Below are 13,056 nucleotides of genomic sequence, written 5' to 3' on the forward strand. Positions count from 1 at the left end.
GATGGCAATGTTTTTGGTTTGATTTGGTTTTCATCTCTAAGAGACCTGTGAGGTTAAGTGACATTATTGTGAGAATCCCTGGCAATAAGGCTACGCTAGTGATGTGTGTAGAGGTGCATTAGTTCTGGCTAAACAAGCGATTAGTTTATAAGCAAAAGACTTACATGAGAAAGCTTATTGGGGGAATCTTTGCAACTTCCATCTTTCTGCAGCGCTCTTTCTTTATAGGAACTCAGAACTTTAGAAGGTGGACCATGCCATTTGGTTTCTGTTGTACAAGGAGAGAAGAGTTGAATGCCTAATTTCTAATGTTAACAGAAGAGTAAAGAACATAGGAACCAAACAAATGATTTCAGGATTGTGGTTCCAGGACGTGCTGGTCTTACCAATGGATAGGTCTTAGGAGTACACATCAATGCTATAAAGTTCATGTCCCATTTCCACAGCTACCACCCACCACAGCCACATTCCCTACTACATAGGGAGACTGGCTTATTATCACCTCAGCATGTGGCACTGAGGTGCTCCCTGAAAATGTATTAAATGAATAAATGAATAAAAGCGTGATGTGTAGGAGGAAGAGAAGGACGTGAGAAGGGAGGGGTGTAGAAGGAAGAAGAATTCTCCCCGAGGAGTCTTCTATTACCAGGGTGCCTGTTTCCTTCCATGATGTCCTCCCGCTCCCTGGCAACTTCACACTCCAGAGGACCTGAGCCCTGGTGGTCCAGCAGCAGAGGAGACTGGCACCTGGAAAGAAACATTAAGTTGAGCCTCCCTGCTCACTACACCATCCCACCAGCAAGACCACTGTTTTTTGGTGTCTCAATCAAGAATGCAAAGGAAACCCCTGACTGTAAGCTGTCTTCTAACAGACGGAAAGTATGGTGTCTGTCAGCCCAGTCTTGCCAGAGTCGCTAATGCATGTGGAATTGGGGGATCCAGTTTCACCAAAGGGTCAATAAAGGCATTCGGATGACACATAAAGGAATCCCGCTGACTCCATGAGGCTAAGGGTTATCCCTCATGGCCAAGGCTGAGTTCACTGTTTTTTTCTTCTTGTGCCTACTATACATGGCACTGATACTTCTTTAAACTTTTTAAGAAATGCAAAATATAACTGATTGGCTCCAGACTGCATCCAAGTGGGCATTGTTGTACGAAAACCCAAAATGTAAAAATATAATCTTACAGATATAACTCTTCTTCACATCACAAAGTGATTCTTTGGTGCACAGAAAAAGCCAGGCAAAGTTTTCCCATTTATACAAAAACTCCTCTCTACTTTTTAAATTATAAGTTAATTTAGAGAAATCACTTTACATACAACTTTTAAGAAACCCGTCTACTGTGTAAGGTGGATAACATATGCAATTCGGACTACAAGTATCCAATTCTAATTCCAAACCAGGAAAGAAGAGGGCACCAGGGAGAGAAATCGCCCCCTGCACACGTGAAATCAGAAATAGAAAGCTTCTCTTTTCACACTGACATTCTTCCAAGGTTGGACACTGTCATTCTCTAGTCTAAATCATCGCCATCTTGATCCTTTAAAGCCACGGAGGCTTGACTCCATTGCAAAGCAACATTGCAAACACTGCTGCTAGGACCAATGACTGCTCCCCAGAAAAGTAGGCTTGCACAAGCACTTACTCTTTCTTCCCTGAAAGTATTAATGTTTTCCCTGAGTTATTAGCATCAGTCAGTTCAGCTGTCGCTATGTTCACAAGGAACCCTTGGCTCTGCTGGAGCTGCCTCTTGGAAACCATGCATACATTACAAGGGAGAGCTCAGAGTTAAACCTTCGAGGAAAGCTTCTTCCCAAACAGGAGGCAAAAAGGATGTGTCACATGCTTACAGTGCCACACACTAAATCTGCTTTCTCTGATTCTCAGCGGTGTCTTGGAGAAAAAGCACTTGCAAGAGAGCCTGGGAGTTAACTCCTCCTCAGCAATTTGAGTGAGTGAAAAACCCCAAAGGCCACTGCTCACAGAACCCCCTAGATTCTTAACTTTCACATTGTAAGAAAGCCTTTTCTTTTTACTAAAAAGAAAAAAGGCTCAGGATACAGATGAATGAATGCTTCCTAAAACATAGAAATAATGTGCTTTCTAATCTGGACAAGTCATTTGACTGAAAGCCATGCCTGGCATTTTCATACTCCCCAAATCACCCTGTAGACAGTATACACGCTTTTCAAAGTAATCAGGGAAGCATGCTACTCCTGGAGGACAGCAAAAAGATAAAAGGGACGATACCCATCATATGCCACTTGCTGTCTCCAGTGGCCACCGCCGGCGCTGGGCCCTGGGTCGCTGGAGGATGACTGGTTGCTGGGCGAACTTCTGCAATGTTGACCAGAGTCATTAACAGTGCACTGAGGGGTCTGTGGAGGATCAACATCTTGACCTGGCCTGTTTTGTTTTACAAATAAATTCATTTTTACAATGACAAAAAAAAAAAGGGAAGAAATATGCATTCCACTGTGAAACAATAAATCCTGGATAAATCAACTAAGAGTCAATGATACTGCGAGATATCGGGTGGTTTATGAATGGCAGTTTGTTAAAGGAAAGGGCTGTAGGCAGGAAGGAGACTTCACTATCTAAAGATTTAAACCTCAGATAATGATTCCAGTGAAACATGGAGGAATCCCAATGCCACCGCCAGAAATACAGCATTATGCAAACATTACTACTTCTTGTTATACGACACTAAACCGAAGTCACGTTTTGATTCTATACTTAACCATATGCAGAGAGAAAAAAACTAAATTTGGCAAAACCATTCACTTTCACACATCCATTGAATGCAATTCAGTTCATCTTTTTTTCAGATACAAAACTGAGTAAAATTCAAGAATTCACTTCATGAAAATATGCCTGCCAAGCTTCCCTTTTGCTACCAGACTCCTCCTGATTTTTTTTTTTCCCTTTAATTTACGAAGTTCTATTTCAGTAACGGAGGTTCTGCAGACTGTCTCCCTTCCGCATGTTACTTGCCGTGCGATCAGCCCTTTATCTTCGGCTACCTATGTATATTGTTTTGAATACGGGAGGTTTATAAACTCTGTTGAGCCCTGGTGCAACAGTGGTTAAGAGCTTGGCTGCTAACCAAAAGGTCAGCAGTTCAAATCCTCCAGCTGCTATTTGGAAATCCTATGGGGCTTTTTTTTTTTTTTTTTATGGGGCAGTTCTACTCTGTCCTATAGGGTCGCTGTGAGTGGGAATCGACTTGACCACAACAGGTTTTTTTTTTTTTAATAAACTCAGTAGATCTTTGAATAGGGAGACTCAGAGTGAAGATGGGTCAATTAAAACGTCAAGTTAAAATTGGATCATTCTGGAAAAAATAAGAGAAAGCAGAAAATGAGTACATTTTTAATATTCTTATCAATTAATTATGATTAATACTTATATACCTACTCCTCACTTATCAACTATCTCATTATCCAACATTTCACATTTACAATAGTAAAAAATCTACTATCCAACTATCTTGCACGTTAACAATGTACATATGGCAGTAACAAACACTGAGGTATGAGGTGAGAGTAACCCTGGCTGTGATAGTTAAGGTTATGTGTCATCTTGACTGGGCCATGATTCTCAGTGGTTTCGCAGTTATGTTTAGGATGTTGTTTGGCAGTTATGTAATGATGTAATCATCCTTCATTTTTGTGATCTGATGTGGTCATCCTCCATTTTTGCATAATGCTGATTTTTGCATAACAACCTGGTCTTTGGAACCTAGCCATGTCTACAAATTAGGAGTGGGTATATACACTTTTTTTTTTTTATATACACTTACTATGTGCCAGGTGTGGATTTAGGCATTTTACGTATATTAATCCATTAATCCTCATAATGCTCTCTGAGGTCTATATCATTACTATCTTTTTAGATGAGGAAACTACAGGTGTACAGAGCACAAGTAACTGGCCCCTGATAACACATATCAAGAAAGTGGAAAGCTGGAACTCAAACCCAGGTCTCCTGGCTCACAGCACTGTCAGACTAGAGCCTGGCAAACTGCTTTGAGAAAACTCATGGTGTGTCCGTGGCATGTAAGTTACAGGAAAGCTAAAACAAACAGGAGTAGGAGTTAACAACAATAAAACACATTTACTTAATTTTGTTCACTTGAAATGACCTATGCAAATTATGCATCCAAAAATTCTCACCAGCTTCTAAACAAGTACATTCTTTCATTGAAAAATTTAATTTTAAACTAACCCTCACTTTGTTTAAAATGAGAGAAAATTAAAGAAGAAATGATAACGATATTAGAATGTCTTAAAGTAATACATTACGACGGTGGGAATTAGTCATTGGTTTTGCAGGGGCAATTCTGTCTTATTTACACTCAAAATTATGCTTATCTGGAGGTGCATGCAGCCTAATTCCTGGGTACATCTCCTAAGGTTGTTTGGAGCAAACTGACCAGAGGGACAAGGACAGAGAAGGAACAGCCATTTCCCATGGTGGGTTGAGACGTGGGTAGGGTCTGCATTTTATCCAGAGCCACTGCTGGGCCAGGAGAAAGATGGACCCAACCCACTCAGTCTGGAGCCTACAGGGTCATGCTGCTGACCAACTTGCTCAAAACAAGTGACTTAGAAATGGTTAAGCCAAATAAAAAGTCCCTCCATACAATTTTGAGTTCTTAACTCCAGTGTTTTACAAGAGCTGTCTTTGAAGGAGTGACAGGGGTCCCAGCACCAGAACCAGCATTAATTACCTTGTGCCATCGGGCAGCTTCCGGTCGAAGGAAGTGCTGCGAGGGATGGCTGCCTGTGCCTGCTGGAGAAGCTGCTGACACTGCAGCCGGTCGGGCGTGCCGGGCACGGGGGAGGCCCTGGAGAGGGGCTGCACAGTGGCAGGGGTGGGCACCCGGTGCCAGGTGGTATTCCTCCTGAAGGGTGTCTTGTACTCACACGGCGTGCCTTCACTGTCCAGTTTGTATTCCACCATTGGGATGCGGCACAGCTCTGAGCACCCTCTGTGGGCAGCAAGAGATGGCGAGAAGGGAGAACACAGCTGAGCTGTAACATGGCTTCCTTGTGGCCATGCCTGAGCAGTGCCCGTCAATACGTGTAACAGACACTGTGAAGTTCTCAAGGTCTAAGGAGCCTCTACCTAGAATAAAAAAATCCTTCCCAGACTATTGAGGGACTAGTGCGAATCACCATCATCATCTGCCAGCAATTACTGTGGTCTGGAACTAGAAAGGCCTTTAGCCTGACTGCTGGGCAGCCTCAGACATCCTAGGACTAGTCAACTAGGTAGGGACACCTGCGCTGATAGGGCTGTACTGGTTATTAAAGCGCTCCAGTCCCTAGCCCGCTGCCCCAACCCCAGCTTTGCCCTCTAATAAGAAACTAAAACGGCTAATACCTGGCACAAGAGAGGTCTCTAGGACTCTGCAGTTTGCTAAATATTTTAAACACATTTTTGGACCTAACAAGTACTGTAATTAGAAATCCAAGGCAGAACCAAAACTGCACTCCTGGTCTCTAGTCTCCAAGTTCCTGGTGTCTGCCTAATGAGTAAGAGATCCTACAATTAAAGACACCCGCAGCTAATGATATTAACTTTTATGGATGATAGAAATGTCCCTTATTTGTCTGTGTGAAAGCTCATCAGACTGTACGCGTTGTGTACGTACTGCTTATTGTAGGTAAATTATGCCTCAATGAAGGTGTAAAAAAAAGTCTTATTAAGTAGGAAGAGAAAAGCTTCCCTTTTTTGAAGCTTGATTCTTCAAGAGAACCTTGGTAAATGAGGTATAATTGAAGACCGGTCTACTTAGTGACCAAACGAACTGGGCCATGTCTGAAGCCCTATCAAATGTGGTTTACCCATGGTGTATACAATGCTGGGGTTGGCAGATTCGAACTGGTTTCTGTTTGTAATTTCCTACTCCTCGTTACAAATTCTGTACATTTATCTTCCTAAAAATTTTCAGTGTCTCATTGTTGCCTCTGAGATACACTCTCTGTGCCCGTGCCTGACATCACCTTTCCAGAGCACTTCCCTCCAGTCCTGGAGAGCCGTCCTGTCCAACACAGGAGCTCCAGCCACGTGTGCACCAGATGGAGCACTGGCCACGTGGCTAGCGGACTGCAGAACAGGATTGTATTAAATTTTTATTAATTTAACAACTAATACTCAATTCATTTTTTCAAAAGTATGTTTGCTACAACTTGGGTACGGAAACCAACCTTTTCAACTGTAAATTTCACGAAAGCTACAAACATACCAAGCATTTGGGATGAAAACTTAGCATCTGAATTTAGATATGCTATAAATGTAAAACATGCATTGGATTTTGAAGACCTAATACAAAAAAATGTAAACTATCTCACTAAAATTTTTTATATTAATGGCATGCTGAAATGATGTTTTGGAGATATTAAGTTAAAATATAAATATAAAATATATAATAAGATATTAAGTTAAAATATATTATTAAGACAACTGCACCTGTTTCTTTTTATTTTTTAATGGCTACTAGAAGAAGATTCAGAGTCAAATGCTTCTACTGGATAGCACTGCTTAGAGGAACCTGCTGCTCAACAACTGGGCCTGCATACAGTTCCTTGCATGTATCCAGTCTTCTCCCAGTTGGCTGGCCCACCCCCACCTCCCTCCCAGCAATCATATCTCCCAATTTGGCCCAGTCTCAGCTCAAATCCCATCTTCTCCACAAGACTTGCTGACTCTGCTGAACAACGTAAAGACCAACCAGCCTCCGCACAAGTTTAAACAAAGATATGTTCTCTGGGTAGGTTCTCCAGGGACACAGGCTCATGGGCAGAGGAGACCTGGTTGGATCCCAGTGACACTCACTCCTGCGGCCAAGCATCTTTATGTATACAAACTGTATGACTGCAGGGAGCAGCCCTATCCCTAGCTGATAGGTGGCCTTGCTCCTTTTATCCCGTCTGCTGCTTTTGGCTCTGGTTAACTGGCAGATATTGCCACTGAGGATTTCATGTATTTCTCTTTAGGTAGTTTGCAAACTCTTAGAAGGACCACGCTATATCTTGAGCCAATTTGCATGCACAACATCAAGCATACTGAACATGGGCAACTGACATAGTTCAGTACATTAAAAAACGCTTCATCTATAATCCGACAGATACATAATCTACGGTTACGTAATCATGAATTAGAGTCATATATCACTTTTTCATTACGTCTAAGGAAAGTGAAAAAAATGAGTAAAGGCTGCCACAGTCCGTGAAAACCTGAGTGTCCATCATACCAGTCATGTGTGGTTTTCAGTCACCACAGTTACACTCTTAAACTAAGGTCATCTCCAAGAGTGCTCTTCCATGTGTTCAAATGACCAGTCAGGTACTTAAGATACTTTAGCCTGAAAAATATAATTTAAGTTGAACATCCCTAAGTTTCTCTCTACTATACTGTACAAACAATACTATTAACTTGATCAAAGTCAGCCTGCAAAGCCAATTAATACATTTGGCAAGGAAACAGGAAGACAGAGTAAGTTTAAAAATTTTAGTGTTAGGGCTGAAGATTATTTCAATTTAACATGTTGGTAAAGCAGTCAGCATCCAAAGTCACAGTGCCTCTCACTATACATTCCAGTCAATATAAAATGCTTTCTAATACTCACCCCTTGAAAAATCTACCAGAGTAAGGCACTGCTCTCAAAAAAGTAAAGCAAGACTTTCATTTCCAAGATGGTAGAGTTAAAAATTACTTAGCCTCTTTTCCAAATCATTACAAAAGAAATTGGAGAGCAGGAAACAGAAGAAACACAAACTCAATTATCAATAGAACCTGTAGATAACCTAAAACTCTAAAACACCACATAGAAAGATGGAAAGCAAATGGAAGAAGGGTAATGAGTTAGCAGAGAGAAGGGAGACAAAACTCATGCATTTGCAGAGAAAAAAGGAAGAAAGCAAGACCATTTCCCTTGTACAACCCTGAAAAGTTACAGAAACAGAGTGCTTTTAGGAACATCCACCTAACAGAGTTCCAGAAAGAAAACTGTGGGGAGAATATTATAAAGAAATAATACAAGAAAATTCCCAGATCTCAAAGATATGTGAAGCCAGATTAAAAAGGTCCACAGAGTAACCAGAAGAATGAATGAAAAAAAAAAAGATCCATCTTGAGACACATCACTGTGGAATTTTAGACTCCTGGTAAGAAGAGGTAGAGCCCTGGTGGTACAACGGTTAAGAGCTCATCTGCTAACCAAAAGGTTGGCAGTTCAAATCTACCAGCCACTCCTTGGAAACCCTATGGGGCAGTTCTACTTTGTCCTGTTGGGTTGCTATGAGTCTGAATTGACTCTACGGTAATGGGTTTGGTGGTTTTTTATTTTTTGGTTAAAAGAGATCCTAAAAAGATTCTGGGGGTGAGTGGTTGGGGAGGGGCCCCACACAAAGGACTGGGAACCAGAGCAGCTCCATTCTTCTCAACAGCAATACTTAGAAGGTACAAAATAATAAAAGTGATGCTTTTAAGTTTTAGGTGAAAATTATTTCAAATACATTCAAGCAACAGTAGTTAAAGCTTGAGACTAAGAGAGGTAGACTGAAGGAACGGACTGAATAAATCAACCTAAAGAGAGATGTTTGCTGTTACTGAGAATGAGACAGTGATTATCTGTTTATTAGTAAACTTTGGTTGATACCTTTTATTTTAACTCTATTTCCTTCCCCCAAACAAAACAGATCTCTTATCTTGGCAAGTTGAAATTAATCTTGACTTACAGAGTCGGGTAATTAAACTACTGATCAAACTCAGTAAGTCCAGATTTATATTTAACTGCACTACTATTTATAAAACACCAAGGCACTACAATTTTTACTCATGGAGTAAAAATGTTAGTGTTCTCCTCTTGAACTAGACACCAGTATCTCCTGGAACTGTTGATTTATCCATATGGTCAACAACCTAATTAAGAATCGCAAAGGTGTAATATTATAGTAGAGTACCAAACCAAAGAAAACTTATCTTCTACCCTAATTGATGCTTTAAGAAAGTCACTGAACGCTCAGGTGAACCCCAGCCTGTGTTGTCTCAAAGGTCTCAGCTGCCTGAATGGTGAAAGTCAGGAGACCATTAATCCTGTCCTATCAAAGTTAAAGGTCCTGGGGTTATACTTTGAATGATATCAACATGAACACTGAATCTTACAGACCATTTCCAGTATATGTTTGGGCTTCAAGTTTATTGGGTTTGGTTTTTGAATGGGAGAAGGAAAGAGAAGACAGGTGGCTAAGCAGTATGGGGGTACTTAATTCATGCTCATAGTTGTATGGATTACAATCTTTAATAAGACACTATAATTCAGCTTAAGTCTCAGTAGAAAAACATTATATAAATGCAAAATCATGACTAATATTTGAGAGAGTACTGACAAGAACCCGTGCAATGCATTAGGTTGAGAAGGGAATTAGGATGGAATTATTGCATTTCCAACCTCAGGGAGAAAGTCATATGGAAAAAAAGTCTTTTAACATCAAAAATTGGTACTCTTTTTCCTCATAAAGCTAGTTATTCTCAAAAGAATAGCTCTATTTTAAAATGAAAATTGTTTTATTATGTGACACTTTTACAGCAACTATTCTTATAAACTACCACCTGTTTGACGGTACTGCGGTGGTCTGCATGTTGCTGTGATGCTGGAAGCTATGCCACCAGTATTTCAAACATAAGCAGGGTCACCCACGGTGAACAGGTTCCAGCGAAGCTTTCAGACTAAGATATACCAGCAAGAACAGCCTGGCAATCTACTTCCAAAAATCAGCCAACGAAAATTCTATAGATCACAACAGAATACTATCCAATATAGTGCTGAAGGATGAGCACCACTCCCCCCACAACCCCCGGTTGGAAGGCACTCAAAATACACAGTGGCTGCAACCATGGAGTCCAGCACACCGGCCATCGTGAAGATGGCGCAGGAGCAGGCCATGTTTCACTCTATTGTACACGGAATAGCCGAGAGTCAAAGCCAAATCAACAGCAACTGACGACAACTCTTATGGACTAGATTTTGCTTTGTTGACATCTATGACTAGGACACCAAATAAGTCGCACTGATTTTAACTTATCATCAAGCCTAGTCAAACTGAGTGCTAGTTCACATGTATAAGAGGAGCCCTGGTAGTAGTGGTTAAGCGCTCTGCTGCTAACCTAAAGGTTGGCAGTTCAAACCCACCAGCTGTTCTGCAGGAGAGCGATGTGGCAGTCTGCTTCAGGGAAGATTTATAGCCTTGGAAAGCCTATGGGGCAGTTCTACTCTCTCCTGCAGGGTTTCTGTGAGTCAGAATTGATTCGACAACAAGGTTTCTTTCTTTTTTTTTAAAATATGTATGAGAAGTTCTCTTAAGGATAAATATAATCCTACCAATTTTTAAGGAGATAGGAAGAGATATAAAATAAGAAGTACAAATCAGTCTACAGAGGTTCTCTTGCTGCAGTGTGTACTAGGAACAGGTCTGCCTGTGTCCTCACATGCTGTTTTTTCTCTTCCTTGTGTGATTCTGGCAGACAACCCCAGGCAAGGTACCTACCTCCTCTGGAGCATCTAGCTGGTGCTGTTGCAAAGTGGCACATGGGAAATATTTTTGACCAATAAGAAAAGCCCAACTGAAATTCAAACTGATCAGCCACAAAAAGACATTTCTGAGCATGGGGAAAAACTATACAGAATTGAAACGCTTCTTAAAAAAAAGATTTGGGTCTTTTACTTTAATGCACTAATATAACAATTCTGGCCTCATTAAGAACACACTTGGCTTCCTCTTCACATGCCACATCAAGTCAGTGGATGTGAATCGCACTTCTAGCTTCTGGCTCATTTCCCACCGTTTGCTTGCCAAAAGGAGATACTAAAAAATGCCAGATAAGGCCGCAGGATCACTTACATGTATGCATTTTTATTTCCTCTTTGCCCAGTAATAAATGTACTTACCATCTATTTAGGCTCTTAATTATCAGGCTAGGTAGAGAACCATAAAAACTCAGCTTCAGGGTTAAAAATAAATATATCTCGTCTAGTCAGGAACTTTCCCGAGCCTAATCTCTCTCACTACTATCCCCTGGAAGGTAAAACATTTTGTAGAACAGGAAGGTTATAAAAAAAAATTGCTAGTTAAATGTGTGACATTAAAAAATGTAAGGATGACAAGTACTTCCATTAGTTGGAGTCCTCAGAGGATCCTGCATATTTTACTGCTTTTTTCTGGAAAAAAAAAAAAAATACTACTTATCCTTCCGGACTTTTTGGGATGGCTTATTCCTGTACCAAGGGAAACTCATTAACTTGTTCGTATCAACATGCATCAAGCCTCTGATTCTTGCTGCCAGGGCTTCCCAACCAGTGGATTTTTGCTCTACAGCTGCCACCACTCCCTGACTTCTGGGTATTTCCAGCACGAAGTGGTATCCACTTTTGCTCACCGTAATAGACACACATACGCACTGCCAAGCACTATAGCTTCCACACCCCACAACTTCAGAGACATTGAGGAATGTTCCCAGCATGACGTTCACCCACACAGTCCCATTCTTTCCACAGATGCCTCTAGTTTCCTATAAGAATCTTCCATTTACCATAGATGATTTGGGAACTTGAAAGCTGGCCAGTTCGTGGACTTACTTCTAAAGGATCAACTCAGGCTCTACAGCCTGTCAGCACAATCATCATTTGACCCCAGTCAGACCACACAGCTTTTTCTATTAGCCCCTAAAGGGACTACTCAGCACCAATTAAACTGCCCTCCATAAAAGAGATAGTTTGGGCCCTGGGTTCAAAATCCATAGCTTCCTTATTCTGGGTTCAAAACCCAGAGCTGCCCATTGATGCTTAGAAATGTGACAACCTCTTTAGACCCAATTTTCTTCTTTTGGTAAATGGAATAGTAACACCACAGGATGCTGTGTTATTGTTAGGTGCCATTGAGTTGGTTCCGACTCACAGAGACATTATGCACAACAGAATGAAACATTGCCCAGCTTGCGTCATCCTAACAATTGTTGCTCTGCTTGAGCCCACCGTTGCAGCCACTGTGTCAATCCATCTTGTTGAATGTCTTCCTCTTTTTCACTGACTCTATCAAGCATGATATCCTTCTCCAGGGACTCATCCCTCCTGATAACACGTCCAGTATGTGAGACGTAGTCTCACCATCCTTGCGTCTAAGGAGAATTCTGGTTGTGCTTCTTCGAAGACAGATTTGTTCGTTCTTTTGGCAGTTCATTGTATATTCAATATTCTTGGCCAACACCACAATTCAAAGGTGTCAACTGTTCTTTGGTCTTCCTTGTTCATTGCCCAGCTTTCCCATGCATATGAGGTGACTGAAAACACCCTGGCTTGGGTCATGCGCACCTTGTCTTCAAGGTAACATATTTGCTTTTCAATACTTTAAAGAGATCTTTTGCAGCAGATTTCCTAATGCAATGCATCTTTTGATGTCTTGACTGCTGTTTCCATGGGTGTTGATTGTGCATCCAAGTAAAATGAAATCCTTGGCAATCTTAATCTTTTCTCTGTTTATGATGATGTGTTTGTGACCGACTGCTTATCGGTCTGGATGCTGAGAATTTTTGTTTTCTTTATGTTGCGGTGCAATCCATACTGAAGGCTGTGGTCTTTGATTTTCGTCAGTAAGTGCTTCAAGTCCTCTTCACTTTCGGCAAGCAAGGCTGTATCATCTGCATAACGCAGGTTGTTAATGAGTCTTCCTCCAATCCTGATGCCTTGTTCTTCTTCATATAGTCCAGCTTCTCCGATTATTTGTTCCGCATACAGATTGAATACTTATGGTGGAAGGATACAACCCTGACGCACACCTTTCCTGACTTTTAATCATGCAGTATGCCCTTGTTCTGTTCAAATGGCTGCCTCTTGATCCATGTACAGATTCCTCATGAGCACAATTAAGTGTTCTGGAGTTCCTACTCTCCACAATGTTATCCATAATTTGTTATGATCCACATAGCCAAATGCCTTTGCATTGTCAATAAAACACAGGTAAACATCTTTTTGGTGTTCTCTGCTTTC

General features: G+C 41.1%; 1 protein-coding gene across 10 annotated transcripts in view; it reads right to left on the reverse strand.

The window, feature by feature from the left end:
* Positions 1 to 13,056, reverse strand: part of SIPA1L2 (signal induced proliferation associated 1 like 2) — a 264,129-nt gene that overhangs the window by 54,938 nt on the left and 196,135 nt on the right. For 9 of the 10 annotated variants that reach the window (XM_064276677.1, XM_064276670.1, XM_064276671.1 and 6 more), the window contains 4 exons: positions 4,738 to 4,998; positions 2,256 to 2,411; positions 647 to 747; positions 165 to 268 (listed from right to left, as the gene is read on the reverse strand). In XM_064276677.1, coding sequence (XP_064132747.1) covers positions 165 to 268; positions 647 to 747; positions 2,256 to 2,411; positions 4,738 to 4,998 — 622 coding nt within the window. The remainder of the gene's footprint in view (positions 1 to 164; positions 269 to 646; positions 748 to 2,255; positions 2,412 to 4,737; positions 4,999 to 13,056) is intronic. The other variant, XM_064276676.1, reaches the window with a different exon arrangement.

The sequence above is a fragment of the Loxodonta africana genome, chromosome 25 (assembly GCF_030014295.1).
Source record: "Loxodonta africana isolate mLoxAfr1 chromosome 25, mLoxAfr1.hap2, whole genome shotgun sequence".
Taxonomy (NCBI): domain Eukaryota; kingdom Metazoa; phylum Chordata; class Mammalia; order Proboscidea; family Elephantidae; genus Loxodonta; species Loxodonta africana.